The sequence below is a fragment of the Epargyreus clarus genome, unplaced genomic scaffold (genome assembly GCF_041222505.1).
Source record: "Epargyreus clarus isolate Ecla_fem2 unplaced genomic scaffold, WU_Ecla_fem_2.2 ptg000008l, whole genome shotgun sequence".
Classification (NCBI taxonomy): domain Eukaryota; kingdom Metazoa; phylum Arthropoda; class Insecta; order Lepidoptera; family Hesperiidae; genus Epargyreus; species Epargyreus clarus.
The window spans coordinates 8,571,145-8,591,148 of NW_027332216.1; the positions used below are offsets into that span (position 1 = coordinate 8,571,145).

The window sequence follows — 20,004 nt, forward strand, 5'->3', positions numbered from 1 at the left end:
TAACGGAATTACGGAATTAGAGATGTCCGTATTTGTTAAGGGATTAAATAACCCCGGTACTAATCATATTTTATTACAAGGAAATAAAATAATTATATTATTATATTATATCAATACCGGATTAGTAAATTATTTAAATTCGCAGTTCAGAGGCGAGTGTGACGAGGTTGAACCCTTAAAACAAATGCCTCGGACATAACAAAGTATAACATTTATTATAATATAGGAATGAAGTAGCAAAGAAGCGTGCAGTCCACCTGATTGTAAGTGGACATGCAGTCCATGGACATCTGTCCTCAGATAAGATTAAGTTAGTAGTTAGAAGTGTTAAAACCCTGAAAAAATTACTATACTCTTTGGTTAGAACGCCTCGAATAAGTATCTCCTTTACCATACCCTTCAAAACGGAACACAGTAGCACTTAAGACTGTTCTTTGGCAGAAAACGCATAGGGGTCAAGTAATAGAATATTGTTTTTTTGTTTCATAATTATGAATACAATTTAATGCCAACCTTCCAACCTTAGCAATAAAATAATTAAGTTACTTCAATTTAATGAAAATGAAACGAATAAAAAAGTGATAACGTTCAATATTTTAAAATTGAATTAAACAACTAACAAAATAAATAATAAAATTTAATGATTATATCCGTTCGATATATCAAATTAAAAACGTAAAAATACATCGCTTGAATTCGATACATCGACATTACACATCGAATATCTTTAATATATCGATGTGTCAAATGTCAATGTCACTTGCTTATTCAACTTATTCCACTCACTACTACTACTAGGAGTAGGATCTTAAATTTGTTGATTTGATTTTGTATTGTATTTTAAATTGTCTCTTTCAAAATATAGCGATGTTATTTTTACGATTTCGTGAACCTGCCCTCAAATATATGTCAACAGTATGCTCAAGAAAATTTTGCAGCTCCAAACAATTTGAAACTGTATTTTCTTTCCCTTCTATAAAATATGTTGCCCTATTGAACCGGCTAAAAGTGTATCATTTATTTGGAACCTGTACAATTATACCTAGTTGTGGTTTAATGGAGATGGCAAATATTATGCCTGAATATACATTTCTTACAGCCGCATATATAGGTAAGTTTTTTTTAGGTTATGTTATGGATGTTGTATCAGTGTATCTTGAATGCTGTATAATGACTGCAAAAAATACCATTCTATATATTATTCTATGATGAAATGAATTTATGTGTTTATTTCTAACTCAATGATGTCTCATTAATTTTCAGGATTGACTGGAGCAGCTCTTTTTGCCATAGGAAGTGCACCATTTCGGAACGTTATAGGATTTTTATATATTAGTGATGATAATCAGTTAATAAAAATATCATCAGTAGATTTCTGGGGAAAGCGTAAGGACAGGATAGTAAAAGCAGATGATTGGGTACCCTTATTAGACATGAAACCAAAGGTAATGGATGCAATATATCTTTCTCCACAACTTGCTGATGGCACCAAATATAAATTATTTGTGAAATTTGGCAATGTACTGAATTCAACAAAAATTGGCCAAGTATTAGAATAGAACTATTTATATTTATTTATGATGTATCTTCATATTGACAAAGTAATATAGCTTAGTACTTGGGAGTTGACTGCTGCTTTTTACAGTTGCACATCTAAAAACGAATGTAAAAAGTAAGAAATAAAGAGTTTTAAAAAGGCTAGTTAGTTTGTGGACTAATATTCATATAATAACTAATAAGTTTGTTGTAGTATAGTGTAAAATAATTTATATATGTAAATAATACTTGTAAAATAAAAGTAGGAATAGAGATATTGTTGTAATATAAAAAAAAACACTAGGTGTATTGAACTATTCTATTCCTTATACAATTGTTGTTAACTCAATGATTTTACATGGAAAATTCTATTAAAATACACTGAAAATCAACCACATGTGTTTTATTTATTTTGTGTAATGCTGCCATATAAAAATGGTTGCTACTTTACTTAATCATAATTATTATCTGTCTGTATATACAATTTTATTACAAAATTACATCTATACATGATTTCAAAGTTATTTTAATTAACAGCAAAGAAGCAAATGTGGAGTTATTGGGATAATGGCCAAAAATGCAAAATATTTAACACAATATTAAATGTACTTCCATCTGTTCAGCAATATACAATTATAATTACATACACTGTTTTACAATACAGGACACTTAATATTACAGTTGAGACTCAATTAACCAAACTAATTGGTGTTGTATGGCATCCGGATAATCAATAACCTGTATAATCAAATGTATGAAGAAAACCTAATTTAAAAGAATTCTTCAAGGATGATTTAGTTGCTTTTCGAAAGTTAGATGTAGCAACCAAAGCTAGAAGTAACTAATGTGCTAAGGTCGCAAAATTAAAAGTAAATTTGTTGGCCATCGAGATAATTGCAAATTCGTATAATTAAGCCTGGAAATTCGAGCCTCTATCGTAATTGCGACTACAGCAAGACTAAAACAATTTCTTCCTACATGAACATTTTCTGTTTGGTATTGATTGTTAATATAAAGTAAACAATAATAAAAATCTAAGAAAATAGGTTTATATAAAACCTGTATTGTATACATGTGTAATTAAAATATGCCACATAAGATGGTATAACATTCCTCTTTTATTGGTATCCTGCAAGAACACTCACATCTAAGTTCACCAGAAGGTCATAGGGTCCTTTTAGGGTAATATGTTTATTCTACTGAAGGTCTGTAGCGACATATTACTTAGAAGTTTCTCAGTACCACTTTCAGTTATTTATAGTATTATAATAAGGTAAGCCTCATAGGAAATAGCACATTGCTGTAATTTATTAGACATAAGAAGAAAATCTGATTTTAATTGTTTAAAAGTTATCATTTAATAATTTTAAATACGATTTGTTTGAATCTACATTAATGGGCCCGTTCATTTATCTTTCACAGTTATATTAATTTGGGAGCCATTGATTATTTAGATACAGCGAATTATGAAATGCTGTTTCTGAATGTTTATCAATAACTGTTTCTTTGGTGTTTTATATGCAGGCACAATTTTAACAGGATATGTGGATGTGGCCACTATGAAGACAAAGATAATAAAGTCCTATTCAATGTTTGCAATTTTATTAAGAACATAACATAACAACATAAATGTGACATTACTTGCGACTAGCTGGATGTAACTAAAATTAGTAATTAAGTAAATCCTTGTATATATATGTATATATTGTAACAAGAAGACAAATGTACATACCATCTTACTTATTTACACATTAAAATGGCATTAAAATATTAAATATTAAAGACATAAAGAGGTTTTAAGCACTATGAAAAACATATATTTCATAAAGAAAATTAATCACAGATCTTTTAAAACAGAAATGACTTCAAATTAATATTTGTGTAATTGTTATTATGTTATTCTAATGCAACACATTTTTACATTGTACTGGTGACACACTTAAAAGGCTTATTGCAATTACGGAAACATGAAATTGAAACATTTCTCGTTAGTGCAACTGCATTAAAGAGATTGCAGAAAATTTTCTACTTTTCCTAACATTTTAAACTACATTTCAAACAGTTTACAATACATATTTATGAAATATGAACTCATCTCCTACTTTCATTTAAGATACTGATTTTAACATTATGAGTTAGGCAAGTCAGTGTAAATAAGTGTTCAATTTCATAAAACAAATAAATATATAATAAATACAACAGTCAAAGTGCATAATATCAAATAAGACATGCAACTTGAAATAATTCTACATAGTGCTACCTTATGTAACAGTTAATCGACCCAAGCCTGAGCGGGCTGGTCGGTAGTGAAGGGGCTCACACCGTTTCTCTCCATGGCATCCAATACTTCACACACGTGTGAGGCAACATCTGCTCTACTTTGATCTATTCCCTTGATGAAGGGGTGTTCTAATAGCCTGTTGTACTTTGGTCTCTGTGTTTCTTCTTTGATTAGGCTGTAAGAAATACTTAATTTAATTAAGCACTTTATGTTTTTATTGTTTTAATCAAATCTAACAGAGTTTATTAACAATTGGCTTCTATGGAACTCTTTTTAAAATTATTTATTCAATATAAAATATAATAAAACAATGAAATGAGACAGTTACTTCATGTAATATACATACCATTTAATATTCCAGTAAGTAATAATTCAATTTAATATAGAGGATTACAAAGAATACATTTAAATAGTTGGTCTTCTTACTTACCAAGTATTAACAAAGTTGACGAAGTTATTTGAGAACGCATTATTCTTGTTAGTGAGTCGTGGCGGGTCTCCCTGCACGACTTGCTGCAGTTGCTCGAACACGGAGCCCCAGCGAGGGTATGGGAAGGCTCCCGTCGCCACTTCCATTAGTGTGATCCCCAGGGACCACACGTCTGATCTTACGTCGTAACCTCGGGCACGGCCGGGGTCGATTCGCTCAGGCTAAAAGTTTTACAAAAAACGTTACATATGCAAAATATTGATTTTATGTTTCATTGTTATTAATGCGATTGAAATAAATAAGTTGAGACTTAAATAATCCAGAGACATTGTTGTTATTATTGACCTAAAAAAGGCACCTACAATTTAAAAAAAAAGACGAGAACAATTTTATATTGACTAATTTAAAAAAAACAACCATAACAATAAACTTAAAATACTTATTAGTATGACATATTATTTATAAACATACTTACAGCCATATACGGTCTACACCCAGCATCACGTGTTCGTGCTATTGAATCCACAAGCTTACCCGATATACCAAAATCACAGAGTTTTATGTTACCCCTTCTGTCTAATAAAATGTTTGACGGTTTCACATCTCTGAAAATAATATTGTTATTATAATGCTGAATAAAATAGGACTGAGATTAAAGAGAGAGAGAGAGAGGTTTTTCTTTATACTATTGGCAAATTTTGCATATTCACATTAAAAAATGTGTTTATTGCACTAATTTTATTATAATTCAGATATATCATTGGTAATATTTCTTATGTAAAAGTTTAGATATTTGTCTCAAATAAGCCCCAGTACATCTTTTACACAAACACATCACCAAACATTTAATGAATAAATAAAAGAAAGAAAGAAAAATCTCACCTATGTATTATTTTTAGTTTCTCTTTTAAATAATTTAAAGCTTTGACAGTAGCAAGGGTTATTTTAGCTATGATATTTTCAGGTATTCGAGTTTGCATTCTTTCACATATGAATTTGTAAAATTTGTCTAAAGAGGTATCCATTAATTCCATGCAGATCCAACAGTCTCCCTGAAAACACATTAAATTAATTAATAAACTCAACAACATACTACAGAAATTTCTGAAAATCTGAAGTTATATTAAAGATATACCATCTTTACTCAATATAGAAGATATTGAGGCTATGGTTACAATATTGGTTCCTGATGGAAGGCATCCTAATGTGAATGTTACTTAAATAATGAATGTTACTTATGCATTTTCTGAAAATTCAAAATAAATAGTGAACTGATATGCAGTGATTGTATATACCAACTTTATAACTAAAAATGTTTAAGAAACATACCTCTTTGAATAAAGCTCCGTAAAACTGTACAATGTATGGACAATCATTGCTTTTCATCACAACTTCTAGATCCATTAACAACTGCTTCTGCTCCTTTTCATCCACAGTGGAACGGATACGCTTCACAGCCATCACCCGGTTGGTTCTAAAATAAATAACATGATTTATAAATACACCAATCACACTAATATTATAATGAGTAGTGGTAAGTTAATCCTAATTTGTTATTGTCAGGAAATTTATTACAGAGGTATAATTATAATCAATGGTTTTTTACCTAAGGTGTTGTAGTTTTGTCACTATTCATATAACCAGATTCATGATGATAATGATAACCTTCTTATGTACAACTTTTATCACCACTGAGAATTCAACAAAGTAACTTTAAATCTTAGATGTCTGGTATTTATTTTATAATAAAGATACTTACTTCCTGTGAACCATTTTATTGACAGCACCAAATGCTCCCCTCCCAATCTCACCCAGATCTTGCAGGTCATCTGCTGTGAAATCATATATCTCTGTGGCTGATAACTGGAGCTTTCCTGATGACTGCATAGACGGATAGATTCTACACCTGTCCCTAGAAAAATTTAAATTGTAACCATATTTTACCTATAATATATTGTTTACATGTCTTAATAAAATTTACAATGAATTCCAGTTTAAAATTACAATATTTTGAAATTATGGAATGTATAAAAATAAATATTGTCAATACTACATAACTTTGAGTAAAATTTGTTTAACTTGCAAACAACAAGTTTCGATTAAGTTCTACATATAAATATTTACGCGAATTTTGTCGCATACACCGTGAGACTGACTCAAGCACTCTTATCCAGACCAATATTATTACATATATTACGAATAAAATGAATATACGACCCATACAAACCCTGTAACGTATTTGATGCATACCTGGTGTTTTCGGGCAAGACATCTCGTATAGTCCTCGCCGGTAATCGTGACCTTTGGCTTGCGGTGTTTGAACAGAAAGGCATAAAAGCTTGACCATCGCCAGACGGGCCACTGAATGGAAGATCTAATGCTTTACGTTTTTCAGTACTAAATAAATTTAAATCAGGTTTTGGTAAAGTAGGCCTGCTGGGTCCTGAAACATAAATTCATACGTTTAACCTCTGGTCCACTTGAAAATAGAATCTATTAAAATAAACTCAAATACAACGTATGTTTTGAAAGAGCGTTTACCTTGATTTGACGACACCTCGCCATTCTTCGACATTTTTATAGTATACCGCGAAGTACGAGAAGATAGTTATAAAGCGCTTATTACTATGAATTTTCTATCAAAATATCCATTGGAAATCAAATGTTGCGGTGATCGTTCCCTTTTTATAAGAAATAACAAGAAATCGTTTCACACAAATTATGCATCGTAGGTACTTGACTTCGCGACAACACACACACATACGGCGACGAAGTTTGACGTTTTGTTATACCATAGACAATGCCAGATTGTAGCCTATACATAATGTTACCATATGCAAATTACATAACAGTTCAATTTTATAATGTTCACATTCACATAAGTTTTAGCTTTGTAGCTTAATTAGCTTAGTAGTATCCTACTTTACTAAAGTTCAAGATTAGAGCTATAGTAATTAAAATCGTGATCATCAAGTCATCAATCCATTATTTCCCCCTGTTGAATATAGGATCTTTCAATATGATAAGGGCTTCGGTTACAGTTCACCACACTAGCCGTGTGCGGAATTTTTTGTTAGTGTCTAAACAAAGCTTCAGCTTTAGCCGAAATAGCCTGAACTTTTAGCCGTTGCCGAAGGTCACTAGCAAGTGCCAAAATTGAATTAACGCTGTATTAATTATGGACATAGATTGTGAATGAAGGGGAGAGAGTGCATGATGGTGGTCGGCAAAAAGTCAAGTGTGTTAAAATATGTAGATGTTTTGTTTTGGTCTTGAAATAAAGTAATTACCATTGAAAATAGGGTAACCTTTTCGCAGTAATATAATTATTTCCTATTTGTTAAATTTATCAACATATTATTAAAAACAAAAATACTTAAACAATAACAAAAACATATCCTCTCTAAGGATAATGTCATTACAGTTATTTGCAATTTTACTGTGAATAATTACTTTTTCAGGGCTTTGGAAGCTATCAGGGCTCATTAGAGCCATCAGGGACGCTATCCTATGCTTTAATAACAAATTTGTTAGGACTTTTCTTTAAGGGAGGCATATTCTATATATATAAGAAGTAACAGGCTGGTAACACGAAATGGTTTTGAATAAATAAACAGTTAAACCAAATAAGGTTTTTTATCATATTTCTAACATAATATAATATATAAATTTGAAATTTGAAATATTGTAAATTGTATATGTCAGCCATCCTTTTTATGTTTCTTGTGCATTTTTGCATTTGTGTCGTTCTGTTTTACTTCTGAATCTGATACTTTGTGCCTTTTGCTTTTATTCTTAGTGGTAACATTGACTTCAGTATCGCCAGCAGTTTGTCCATTCTGTGTTGAATTGTTACCAACAGTTGTATTATTTTTTGTTGAATGTTTATTTGGACTGATGGTATTCTTTGTAGCTGAGTCTGGCTTGTCACTAGTTTGCTTTGGACTGGGCTTAGTTTTATCAAAGTTGACATAGGATACATCAATGGATTTTGCATGACTTAGTTCCACAGCTTCATCATCACCGTCGTGTCCTAATTTAATCCATCTGAAAATTATATATGTTCTTTAGTTGTAAAAAGTAAAAAAATCAAAAGTAATAAAAATGTATATAACAATGCATTTGACATACAATGACATAAAAAAGCATTACTGTTAGTTTGTTATGTTCAGTTTTATTTGAGAAATATTTATTTGATTTATAATCTTATGTACAAAATTCTCGTGTCACAATGTTAGTTACCATACTCCTCCGAAACGGCTTTACTGATTTTCACCAAATTTTATATGCATATTCAGTAGGTCTGAGAATCCTACTATCTATTTTTCATACCCCTAAGTGATAAGGGTTGTTCACCTTTAACATTTTTTTATTTATATAGTAACACAAAGTTTGCCGGGTCAGCTAGTCTTTGTATAATTTATACAACATAACTAAAACATAACCAAGACGTAATAGTAAGTACCTTTCATCCAACTCTCCTCTGATATATGGTAATGCACCATACAGATCTAATACTACAATTTTGAATACCACTTCTTGGTTTTCTTGAATACCTGATCCAATCCATGTGTTCCCGGGTTCTTCTGTTGGTCTTGGTATAACAACATTGAATACCCTAAAACAGGAGACATATATTACAACAACTAATTAATTATTATTAATTACACTATTATATGAATTACATTGCCATATTAAGACTGCTGCAGGTTCCATAGATAAAAATACAAGTAGAAAGGTACCCAAAAATGTGATGAACATAAGTCCAAAAGGGGGTTCCATACAGCCTATAAATACAGTGACAACTCTCATGTTTTATGTTAATGGCTGTAGCAGGTCAATTTACACTAGGTAACCCAAAACTGAAAACACAACCATTTACTAATTTCTACAGTTGTAATGAATGCATTCCTTGTAATGCAGCAATGCATTGTAATCTAACACTCAAGTGTAGATACTTAACAATTGATAAACTAGAATTATTTTATGATAGTAATGATAGACACATACACCAAATGTTATAATAAAAATCTTACTTATGAACCAGTATTCCTAAATGTGTAACACTTTTTTTATTAACAATACCCCTTAGAGTAGCTCCTACATAGGGCTTAAATATAAAATAGTCTGCTTGTACTTGAAAATGTATGTCAGCATTATCATTTCTGATTGCTCCTACATTTTGTAGGATTCTGAGGTTCTTGTAACTCAGTAGGATACCATTAAATCTGAAAAATAAAACGTTGTGATTAGATACATAGATAAGCATGCATACATTAAGATATTTTGTTTGTAAATAAAACCGGTCATGTAAGATATAAATAGAACAATTCGAACGAAAATTATTTCAGTGGTTTCAGTGGTTCAACTTGATTGAGTCTTTAAAGTTAATGAAACTTACTCTTTGTCAAATTTTCCTATTTTATAATCTAACAATTTCTTTATTGACTCCTTGAGGTTTCCGAGACACCACGGCTGTAAGGCAAGGTTTTGTGTAATTTTTCTTTCCACAATACAAGAATTCTCGTCATTGGCTAATTGTCTTAGCTCTTTTAAATCAAATTTAATTATTGTTGACATAGCTTGGTCTGTTAAATAACAATTTTAGCACATTCTATTTATTTCTAAAGTACAAAATACGCCTCAACAAATTTCAATTTTGACATTTATTAAATAATACTTGACAGTCTTGACATTATTGACAATCAAACATTCGTTTGACAACTTCAATAAAAAATATCTCTACGGTTGTGACCACAGATCTCTAAATACAAATCTGTGGTTGCCTTCGGTGTTACTATCCAATAAAAAGTTACCTATTATCCGGGATATTTGATTCCTTTTTAAGAATCTAAATTAATAAATTAGTTATATATGGCCTTTCGGGGTGCCCATGAGGACGAGGGCCTTGGGTTCAAGCCCCGAGTTAGAAAATGCAACTGCATTTTCTTATTTTGTTTATCGGGTTGAATCGAATGTGGATAGTGGCAAGGACTAACTAATATTCTTTTCCTGGCAGCCCAGAGCATAATTTACTATTTGACAATGAGTACAATGACACTAATGACAGAAATGTCATTCTTCACCTGATGTATAAAAAAAGTTGTCGCTAAGTTTAATTCTGTAGTTGAATTTATAAATACTTTAATTTAAAACTTAATTCGAGATAAGCAGAATGAATAATTTAAGTAAAAAAATAATAAGTGTAAATAAATGTGCACTGCAACTGGCTGGCCACAGGAGGAACATGTTTGTATACATTAAATATTTCCTAACCTGAATTTATAGGATAGCACCTTGTTTATTTACAATGATTTTAAAATAGTTTTGAACAAAATTTTGAAAATGAGCACGAAGTCTACATGATTATACGTCACTGCTGCCTTTGGACATCGGTGATCAACTGGCCACTAGTTTGAAGCCGATAACAATCAGTTGCGTTGCTACCCCTGAGGACTAACTGGTGCTCTCATTCAAGTCATCGGCATCCACACCTTTCCACTGAAATGGATAAATTACTTCCCGCTTACAATAAGTGTGACAGTGGTGCCTCTTGGGTCAAACTATATTGATTGTACTTTGTTTGAAATACTATTTGTATTTGTCGCTTAATTTCGTTTCTGTGCTAAGTTATGCTCAAATTTGATTTCACTAATTGAAAGGTTTTTGTTTGATTTATTTACATGTTTAATTTCTATGTTACAGCTTACCTAAGCCTACACAAGTAAGATTCTATTCCCGACCAACCAGTTTTCCAGACTATTTCAAGAATCCAATATTTAGGAAAGAAGATCAGGCAAAATTAATAGAAAACAATGAGTTGAGCAAAATAGCAGCAACACCTGTTAAACCCCCAGAAGTATATCAAACTTCTTCAGCATATCATGACCCACTTGTGACGTAAGATTATTTTTACTAATTATTAAAAAATAATCTTATATATAAATTTCTCGTGTCGCAATGTTAGTTACCGTACTCCTCCGAAATGGATTTACCAATTTTCACCAAAATTTTATATGCATATTCAGTAGCTCTGAGAATTGGCTACTATCTATGTTTCATACCCCTAAGTGATAAGGGTGGTAAAGGGTGAAGTTTACATTTTTTTATTTATATGTCAACACAACGTTTGCCAGGTCAGCTAGTATATATATACATATATTCTTATATACATATACTTATATTCTTATTACTTATCACATTACATTTCAGAAAAGTTATCAATCATGTTATGGAGATGGGTAAAAAGCAGCTAGCTCGTAGCTTAGTAGAGAAAGCATTTGAGAACATTAAGAGGAAACAAATTGAACGCTACCATCTCGCCTCCACCCCTGAGGAGAAAGCTAAAATAGAGTTGAATCCAAAAGTTATTTTGCACATGGCAGTTGAAAATTCAAAACCGCTATTGCAACTGATGCCAATCAAGAGGGGTGGTATCACATATCAGGTGAGTCAGGTTTCCTTTAATAATAAAATAAATTTGATATTTGTAATTATGAATTCAGGTTGTAATGTTTAGCTGCCTATAAATTCATAAAAATCTTAAGATAAAATTGAGAGTTCTATTCTTACTTATTGCCTTTTTTTCTAAAGCCTGTATTGGAACAAGTGGAATATTTTGTTTTGTAATTTAGTAAATATTTAAGCCCATAATCACCATACCGTGTTTGTCTAATGACAATGTTAACCAAATATGATGATTATGATTATGTTTATTGGAATTTTAAATTTCTTTTTTTTCTGTTTTCAGGTACCCAGCCCTATAACTGAGAAAAGATCACTATTTTTGGCTATCAAATGGTTATTGGATGCAACAAATGAAAAAGACAGAACTGTTCACTTCCCTGAACAGTTTGCATGGGAACTGCTGGATGCCGCTAACAATACTGGAAAAGTTGTGAAGAGGAAGCAAGATCTACATCGGCTGTGTGAAGCTAATAGGGCATATGCTCACTATAGATGGCAGTCATAAATAATAATTGTTAAGGGCTTATTCACATGCAATAGTTACAACAATATTTATGTACAGTTTTTTATTGTTGTCTACACTAATATTATAAAGAGGAAAACTTTGTTTGTTTGTTTGGTTGTAATGAATAGGCTCAAAAACTACTAGACTGATTTAATTCTTAAAATTAATTAAAAATTCTTTCACCATTCGAAAGCTACATTATCCATGAGTAACATAGGCTATATTTTATATGAAATATATTTGATAAATAGATTTTGAGGCGGTACAAAGTTTGCCGGGTCAGCTAGTAATTAATAATAACATAAAATATAAATCTTCTTTCCTTACAAATTAATTAAAGTTAGGGTGTCTTTCCGGTCATGCAGGTCTACGCTCGCATGCATGTGTGTGGCACGCATGACTTCCTGTCAGTATTTATAAAAATATAATATGCAAGTGGCCTGCATGCAGACAAAATTACATGCGGACAAAAACCCGCGTGACAAGAGAAAGGTGCAAATGCAAATGAGTAAGAATAAAAGGTACTTTTACAATTGTTGCTCTCAATAAATTGTACATGTGAATAAGTCTTGAATTCAATATTATAATGAATAGTTATAAATTATAGGCCAACAGTTTAATATAGATTGATTAAGTATTATTGTTTTGTTATTGACCATTTTATCTAAGCTCCTTAAAATTTAATCAACAAGGAATTATATAATTTAAAATGTACAGTGAAAGAGATAGTTTGTAATAGTTATGTTGGAAAGTGTATAAATTAGCCATAATATGTAGATATTAAAAAACAAGACTTGAGTTTCTCATGTAGTTCCATTTTAAAGTAGGTTTCATATCATGTTTTTCTTTGTAACAAATTTGGAATCTGTCAATGCCTGTTCCCTACTTAACAGCATTCCTTCACCTTAACAGCGCACCCTTAGATTGAAAACACTTGAGCGCCCCAATTAGGTAGATAGTTGCAAATAGATAGACATACATAGGACTTTTACGATTTTATTGAATTTTCATATTTACGTATCTAATCTGGATACTGATAAAGATTATTTCGAATGTAGGCATCTATCAAAGTCTCATTCGTCATCAGCGCTTATCTGGCGCAGACGTGTTGGTTCTAATTGAAAATGGTGCTGCTTCCTTGTTTAATATAATAAATTTAATAATAAATTTATGTGCAGTGCAGTGAAAGTGGGAGACAAGTTTTAACCTTAAATTTTGTACAGGTTAGTATATTCTATAAGAATATTCTTGTTTTTAAAGCTACAAAATTTTTTGTATTTAATACATAGTAAAAATTAATTAAAATTAGTTCAAATTAATTTAATATTTTTTTATTACATTTATTTAATATAATAGTTTTAGATGCACAGGTACCTAATGCTCACTTTATAAGTCCTTAATAATTTTAATTAAGTACATATTAAGTACAAGCTACAACTACTTCCGTACGGGAATAGACACCTGCCCATAACATATTTTCCCAGGATCCAAGTTGGTTCCAGTATTAGCTCTATCCCATAATGGATTCAGTTCATAGACCCCAAATCATTTATATTTGGTTTGCTTTCCTCAAACCAACAGGCTTGAGAGTTCTTTATAACTTTCTCAAAGCTATATTATCTAAATTCTTCTGCGGGGAATTTCAAAATTAAGTGTCTAAAGAAAAATTACGTGTTGATGTGCGACCGGCTTATGTAGTCGCTGGAAAAATTTGTTACCCAGGTGGAATAGGGTATGCACGATCGTACAGACCCTAATACCCGAAAAAGCGTTCCATTGCGCAGCATAACAGGCACCAATTTTTAATTACTCATAAGTATCGGGTTGTCTATAAAACTTTAAGTTCTACTATTATATAACTATAAGATAATATCAATATCAATAGGGGTATTCATGTCCTTGGGCAAAGACAACCCTCGAGACCCGAACCCCGCTCATGATATTCTCCTTAACTTTTGTAACCGAATTCGTACCATTTAGTCGGTTAAAATTTAGTCAATAATTGGTTGATGTTGTTGTGTGGTCAATCTCACTTATATGGAGACCTGTGACATTCTATTTAAAGTTTGTTTTCGATCCCTTAAAACGCCTTTCTTAGCTTCCTACCGTTTTCAAGGATGTTAAGGATATCCACATCCGTAACCGAAACTATCGGATATCCGAAATAAAAAAATATCCATATCCGTAACCGAAACTGAACTAAATGTTCCGGATAATTTCGGATAGGGGTTGAGTCTAAATGAGACATGAGACAAGTTACCACAAGTTGTTTTGTTTGATCGGCTGAGTGACGAGGAAGAGCAAAATATAGATGGTGATGATGCTGTGCATAATCAACTCATTGTTAAAAAAAACATTACTAAATGATTACAATAGAGAGAAGAGGTTGACAGTAAATGAAAATCCACTTTTGTGGTGGCAAATGCATACCAAGTACAACAGCTTAAGTACTTTAGTAAGACAGTATCTCTCTCCGCCTCCTGGTAGTGTACCAAGTGAGCAGCTTTTCAGTGCTGCTGGATTAATTTACGATCCCTTAAGAAATCGACTTTCTGGGGATAAGGCTGCGAAGTTACTTTTTGTTAAGTATAATTTACCTTTGCTCAGTTTTGATTATTAAAACCTTGATTTAGAATTTTAGACTAAATGAAAGTTAAGTAAATAACTAAGTATTCCAATAAATAATAAAAGAAACGTTATTCATATTTAAATTAGAGTAAATAAATATGTGCAATGTGATTTTGAATTTAATAATTAAATAAGTATAATAAATATTTAATTATAACATTTTTATTTAAGTAGGTACTTAGATAACAAACAACCAATTGGTTTTTCTATGAGTTGTGTGAGTAATTATTACTTATAGGCAGATTGAAGTACCTGCCAAATGATGACCTAATTTATAAATAAAACCATTTGATTACCTATCTATTTGTATATTACTTTTGAAATTCCTTAGAAATCTAATATCCGTAACCGAAACTATCCGAAACTACCGGATAATTTGGAATAATTTCTTATCCGTATCCGAAACCGGAACCGATATAAAAAAATTCCACTATCCGTATCCATATCCATATCCGAAATTCCATATCCATAACATCCCTGACCGTTTTATTAGTCATCTAAGTCATACAATCGTGTACTTTGATAAATATTTTAAATTATTTTTTCGGTTAAAATCGAACTATTAGTGGGTTTGGTTTGAAAAAAGTTATTGTCTACATACATTAAAATATGCATATCATCATATATCATACACTTTTGTTGGCGATATCTTTATTATATAAAATAATATTTATGACTATGATTAAATTGTAAGGAAATTTTATTGCACTGTCTAAAGTTAAGGATCTGCGCAGGCGCAGGTAAGAACATATAAGTACCGCACATTGTTCTGCCTGTATTTTACTTCATGTAAGGTTTTAGTCGTATGACTTATACTATACTGTAATCTTTGATTTTAGTGTAGTCGTAATCGTTGATAATTTCTTGATTAAAATACCCTGCATTACTCCCAAATTCCAATAGTCCGTAGGGAGTCAGTCCTCTTTCTCTTGTCGAAAGTTGTGTAGTGGGTTCAACTATTTTCAATATTCGTTTTTCCTAAAAGGATTGCTTAGGTAAAAGAAACATTTGTTACAGTTTTATTATCGATATAGGTATTCATAATAAGTATACAGTTATTTCAAATTATGTATTTTATAATAGTTAACGTAGTTTGGCATGCAACCGCCGTTTAGGTGATAAGGAAAAATAAATTCTTAGAACATAGCTACTTAGCTAGAGCAATAACATGGATTATTTATGGATAACGGTGAATAATGCAAAATTATTAAAAAAATATCATTTGCCTGACGTCGAAAGGTGTACAAGAAGTTATGGTACCCACCTATATAGCAGGTGGAAATTTTAATAAGCTCCTAATTATGTGTGTAGAGAAGTAATCATTATCATTATATAAGTATATAGGCTAAGATGAAACAGTTACACCATTTTTCGTTTTTGTTATTTCTAAAGCGATTTTATTATTTAGTTTGTTTGGTAACTATTCAAGATTCCATCGGTCAACCATCCAACTTCCGACCGCGTCCGACGTTCTTAAGTTAAATAAGCAACATAATTTGTTTATCAACTGATGTAGGTTCATTTGGTCGCAATTTTAACAATTTAAGAAGTTTTAAATTTCTTTTAATGGTTATGGTACAATTTTGACCATTATTTGGTTTATGTAATAATATAAAATCCAGTATGTACAAAACAATAACAACTTGTTGAGAACTTATTAAATGAACCTTTATACGAAGACCTTTAATCTGATAAGATCCGTTGAGTTAATGACACGCATTAAAATAAAAATAAAACGATCGATTTACGATCAAAAATAAGACGTAGGTTGATAAATAAAAAGAAAGACCAATTAGCAGATATAATATAATTATTTTTATATATGCGTTCTAAGTCTAAGTTAAGTAGGTATATTATAAGTTTGATCTGTATGAAAAATCGTACCTATCAAATCAAAATCCTACCTTATATATACTTACCTACTGCTCTTTAACTGAAACGGCAAATCTGACTGAAAAATAGCAGGTAATTATAAATGTATCGTAAAGTTAATTGCGTAGACAGTCAGTTAGGATGTAGCCACTCGTCATTGTACCTAATTATACCATCTTTATTTCTAGAAATTGTAAAGAAGATAATTATGAAAGTGAGGAAAGAATCAAAAGAAGCCAGTGCTTTCGCAAAGTTTCGACTGTTAATGTGGAAGAACTTTCTCCAGCAATGGCGCCACAAGATACAAACTGCTGTAGAGTTACTGCTCCCAATAGCTACGATGGCTTTAGTTCTTCTACTCAGATCACAAATCGAGCCAGTATCACGAGAGGAAGTTACTTTCCCGCCAATACCAGCACACACTTTAAATTACTCTGCGCTTGTATTGTAAGTGAAATAATAACATCATATAAAACTTAAGCAGCATCCATTAATTACGTGAGACATTTAGAGGAGGATGGCATCAAGACAAATCTCAAACAATCACATGTGGAGGAGAGGGTGGATTTTAGTTAATATCACATATTTTATGTACAACAAAACTATTTTAATTTGATTATTTAGAGTTAGTATGTCGTACATATTAAAACGAATTCAGAAAAATTGCATCCGAGATTAGGGTGGAGTGGAGTAGGGAATCGAAACAAATCTTACGACATCTCAAGTAGGTTTAGGGCTTTAGGGTTAAAATGATAAAATCACCTCACGTAATTAATGGATATTATTCCTTAAGTAAAAATGGAATGAGATTAGGGAAAGTATTTATCACACTCATTATATTTTTCAGATCAGGCTTTAATCTGACTAGAATGTCTGTGGCTTACTCACCGGAAAATCCTCTTTTAACAAATTTGATCAGAAGATCTATTTTAAATTTGTTTGCACGAAATATATTAGATCTGATAGCGATTATAATGGAGAAATACCCCGATTTACCCCCACCACCAGATTTGAATTTAAATTCAACTGAAGTCTCCGAATATCTTATGCGGTTTATTAGAGTCGATCCCTATGAAAGTAGTGCAGATCTAAAAGGAATTTACGCTGAAGAAATTACGACAAGAAAAGTTTTAGCAGCAATACAATTTGAAGACAGACTCAAAGGTTTGTTAAGCTCTGCATATTACACCATTTTATTATCTTGATTCATTGATAATCGCATGTATTTTTTTATTTTCAGACATGACAGTTTTACCAAATAGTTTATCATACTCCTTGCGGTTTCCTGAAAGACCTCGTTTAAATTCATTTTTGGCCAAAGGTGGGCGCTCCTGGCGCTCAGATATACTGTTTCCCCTATTTGAAGTGCCCGGTCCAAGATTCCCAAAGTCTTGGGAGGGCGGAAATGACCCTGGTAAATAATTCAATTATAATACTTTTGAAATAATGTGTCCACTATAGCTTGCCTGACTTTGTAGCACAATTGTTTTGATGGGAGTTTCGGCTTAGTGGTCGTCTCGTAGACATTAAAGATGACTTGGACTTCTATTAACTGGATATGCATTATATTTGTATGTCCATGTCGTCTATATAACTGGGAATCTATGAGTGAATTTTTTCTTGTGTCTGCAGGCTACATCAATGAAATGTTTATAGCTCTACAATACGCAATTTCGACAGAACTTATAGCCCAAATAACCGACGATCCTAGCGTCCGTCAATTTGATCTACGTATGCAAAGATATCCACATCCACCATATTTAGAAGATCTAGCAATAGAAGCACTTCAATTTCTCTTCCCAATGTTCATAATGCTCAGCTTTAGTTACACAACAGTAAATATTGTTCGGGCGGTAACAGTTGAAAAGGAATTACAACTTAAGGTTTGTACTAAAAGTGTTTTATCTGTTTATCGAGCCATCGGACAGCGACACATGTCTTATTATATGTATGATAAGTACCTTCCATAAATAATAAGTTATTGCGGTTTTATTGCCCATCACATTCTACTTGTAACTTCACTTATTAATGTATAGGTAATTATTTAGATTATTCTGAAAATTTCGCTTTTATTCTTTTTTATGGATAAGTACCTACATAGCAGCGTTTTTTGCAGGAAACGATGAAAATCATGGGTTTATCAACGTGGTTACATTGGACAGCCTGGTTTTGTAAACAATTCTTATATCTCGTGTTTACGTCTATCTTCATTGTAGCTCTTCTAAAAGTAAGTAAGCTTCTGCGCTTTTTATAAATATTTTTTCTTAGAATGTAATTTTCTTAACGCAGCTTGCGGTAGGAGTGAAGTGGTAGAAATCATTCGTGATGCTTCCTTCATGCATTTTTTTCTCTTTATTTTTCTACCATCCACGTGTGTGAGAGTGAGTAGAATTGAGTACAAAGAGCATCGTGCGCAGATGATTGTATAACCTTAATATTGAATAATTGCTAATTTCGTTTAAACGCATTTGTTTCTTTTATAATTTATATCATACGTGCATTATATTATTTCATTATTGTAATTCTGCAATGAATATTGTTCCTGGTGCTTCTGGAGCTTCGTTCCTGGGGATGGTCCTCTGACCGAACTCATCTCCATAATTATTATTATGGGCTTGATGATAGTCTAGATTGTTTTCAGATAAACTGGTTTACCAACGAGCAAGGATTTAGTAACTATGCAGTATTTACAAGCACACCATGGACGGTCCTGATGTTCTTTTTAATGTTATATTTGTCCTGTGCGATTTTCTTCTGCTTCATGATAAGTGGTTTCTTCTCGAAAGGTAATAAATCCTAGTAAGTAAACAATATTTAGGTAGTCGTAATTGGTAGTTATTACCTACAATGTTTTGCGATTTGGATCCAATTTTTTTTTTTATAATTCAGTAGGAATGTGAAGGTAGCACAATAATTTATTGAATTATAGATGATACACACATATATGAGTAGACTCTATTTCATCTCTTTATGTTTATATTCTGCGATGTACCTTTATTTAAGAATATACGCACTTAATTAGGTATTATTTTTTTATCTCTTAACTATTTTACTATGACTCACTTCAAATTTATGGAGTGGCCTTTTGTGAGTAATGTTTAAGGACAGGAGCACTCACTTTTCACTCAACTTATAAACACTTATTCACGCACTTAAATTTTAACCGATAATATTCATTACAATATTATTCATAGGTGACTCATCGATCATTATCAATTTTGACAAATACTTAAGAACTTATCCTACATTTACTAATCAATATAGGTAATTTTTGCTTTTTTTGTC

At 31.6% G+C, this 20,004-nt stretch overlaps 5 protein-coding genes across 5 annotated transcripts in view; 3 read left to right on the top strand and 2 right to left on the bottom strand.

Moving 5' to 3' along the window:
• The first annotated feature begins 796 nt into the window (after positions 1-796).
• On the top strand, positions 797-1,928 carry LOC140744345 (transmembrane protein 186). The gene is made up of 2 exons (XM_073075909.1): positions 797-1,111; positions 1,264-1,928. The coding sequence occupies exons 1-2, from the start codon at positions 868-870 to the stop codon at positions 1,557-1,559; spliced, it is 540 nt and encodes a 179-aa protein (XP_072932010.1). The 5' UTR covers positions 797-867; the 3' UTR covers positions 1,560-1,928.
• On the bottom strand, positions 1,842-7,037 carry Mkk4 (dual specificity mitogen-activated protein kinase kinase 4). The gene is made up of 8 exons (XM_073075907.1): positions 6,789-7,037; positions 6,498-6,690; positions 6,007-6,159; positions 5,577-5,721; positions 5,130-5,299; positions 4,723-4,852; positions 4,248-4,468; positions 1,842-3,992 (listed from the first exon to the last, which is right to left on the bottom strand). The coding sequence occupies exons 1-8, from the start codon at positions 6,820-6,822 to the stop codon at positions 3,809-3,811; spliced, it is 1,230 nt and encodes a 409-aa protein (XP_072932008.1). The 5' UTR covers positions 6,823-7,037; the 3' UTR covers positions 1,842-3,808.
• A 458-nt stretch (positions 7,038-7,495) lies between these two features.
• Positions 7,496-9,942, bottom strand: Polr1F (RNA polymerase I subunit F). The gene is made up of 4 exons (XM_073075908.1): positions 9,649-9,942; positions 9,284-9,475; positions 8,713-8,865; positions 7,496-8,294 (listed from the first exon to the last, which is right to left on the bottom strand). Exons 1-4 carry the CDS (start codon positions 9,825-9,827, stop codon positions 7,949-7,951), a joined length of 870 nt encoding a protein of 289 aa, XP_072932009.1. The 5' UTR covers positions 9,828-9,942; the 3' UTR covers positions 7,496-7,948.
• Positions 9,943-10,320: 378 nt separating this feature from the next.
• Positions 10,321-12,859, top strand: mRpS7 (mitochondrial ribosomal protein S7). Its single transcript, XM_073075910.1, has 4 exons — positions 10,321-10,496; positions 10,953-11,147; positions 11,460-11,694; positions 11,998-12,859. Exons 1-4 carry the CDS (start codon positions 10,423-10,425, stop codon positions 12,217-12,219), a joined length of 726 nt encoding a protein of 241 aa, XP_072932011.1. The 5' UTR covers positions 10,321-10,422; the 3' UTR covers positions 12,220-12,859.
• Positions 12,860-13,004: 145 nt separating this feature from the next.
• LOC140744347 (phospholipid-transporting ATPase ABCA3) overlaps positions 13,005-20,004 on the top strand; it is a 28,634-nt gene continuing 21,634 nt past the window's right edge. The window contains exons 1-7 of the mRNA XM_073075911.1: positions 13,005-13,442; positions 16,908-17,166; positions 17,567-17,883; positions 17,960-18,133; positions 18,352-18,602; positions 18,836-18,946; positions 19,361-19,505. Of these exons, the coding sequence (XP_072932012.1) occupies positions 16,928-17,166; positions 17,567-17,883; positions 17,960-18,133; positions 18,352-18,602; positions 18,836-18,946; positions 19,361-19,505 (1,237 nt within the window). The 5' untranslated portion in view covers positions 13,005-13,442; positions 16,908-16,927. The remainder of the gene's footprint in view (positions 13,443-16,907; positions 17,167-17,566; positions 17,884-17,959; positions 18,134-18,351; positions 18,603-18,835; positions 18,947-19,360; positions 19,506-20,004) is intronic.

Excerpts from the sequence above, each read along its gene's own strand:
- Polr1F (XM_073075908.1), bottom strand. The coding sequence starts at position 9,827 with ATGTCAACAATAATTAAATTTGATTTAAAAGAGCTAAGACAATTAGCC. Across the intron at positions 9,476-9,648 it reads ATAGGAAAATTTGACAAAGA|ATTTAATGGTATCCTACTGA; the intron begins GTAAGTTTCATT and ends TTTATTTTTCAG. Across the intron at positions 8,295-8,712 it reads AGAGGAGAGTTGGATGAAAG|ATGGATTAAATTAGGACACG; the intron begins GTACTTACTATT and ends TATAATTTTCAG.
- mRpS7 (XM_073075910.1), top strand. The coding sequence starts at position 10,423 with ATGAATAATTTAAGTAAAAAAATAATAAGTGTAAATAAATGTGCACTG. Across the intron at positions 10,497-10,952 it reads GCTGGCCACAGGAGGAACAT|CTTACCTAAGCCTACACAAG; the intron begins GTTTGTATACAT and ends TCTATGTTACAG. Across the intron at positions 11,695-11,997 it reads GGGGTGGTATCACATATCAG|GTACCCAGCCCTATAACTGA; the intron begins GTGAGTCAGGTT and ends TTCTGTTTTCAG.
- Mkk4 (XM_073075907.1), bottom strand. The coding sequence starts at position 6,822 with ATGTCGAAGAATGGCGAGGTGTCGTCAAATCAAG. Across the intron at positions 5,300-5,576 it reads ACGGAGCTTTATTCAAAGAG|GGAGACTGTTGGATCTGCAT; the intron begins GTATGTTTCTTA and ends ATGTGTTTTCAG. Across the intron at positions 4,469-4,722 it reads GGTGTAGACCGTATATGGCT|CCTGAGCGAATCGACCCCGG; the intron begins GTAAGTATGTTT and ends TAAAACTTTTAG.
- LOC140744345 (XM_073075909.1), top strand. The coding sequence starts at position 868 with ATGTTATTTTTACGATTTCGTGAACCTGCCCTCAAATATATGTCAACA. Across the intron at positions 1,112-1,263 it reads TCTTACAGCCGCATATATAG|GATTGACTGGAGCAGCTCTT; the intron begins GTAAGTTTTTTT and ends ATTAATTTTCAG.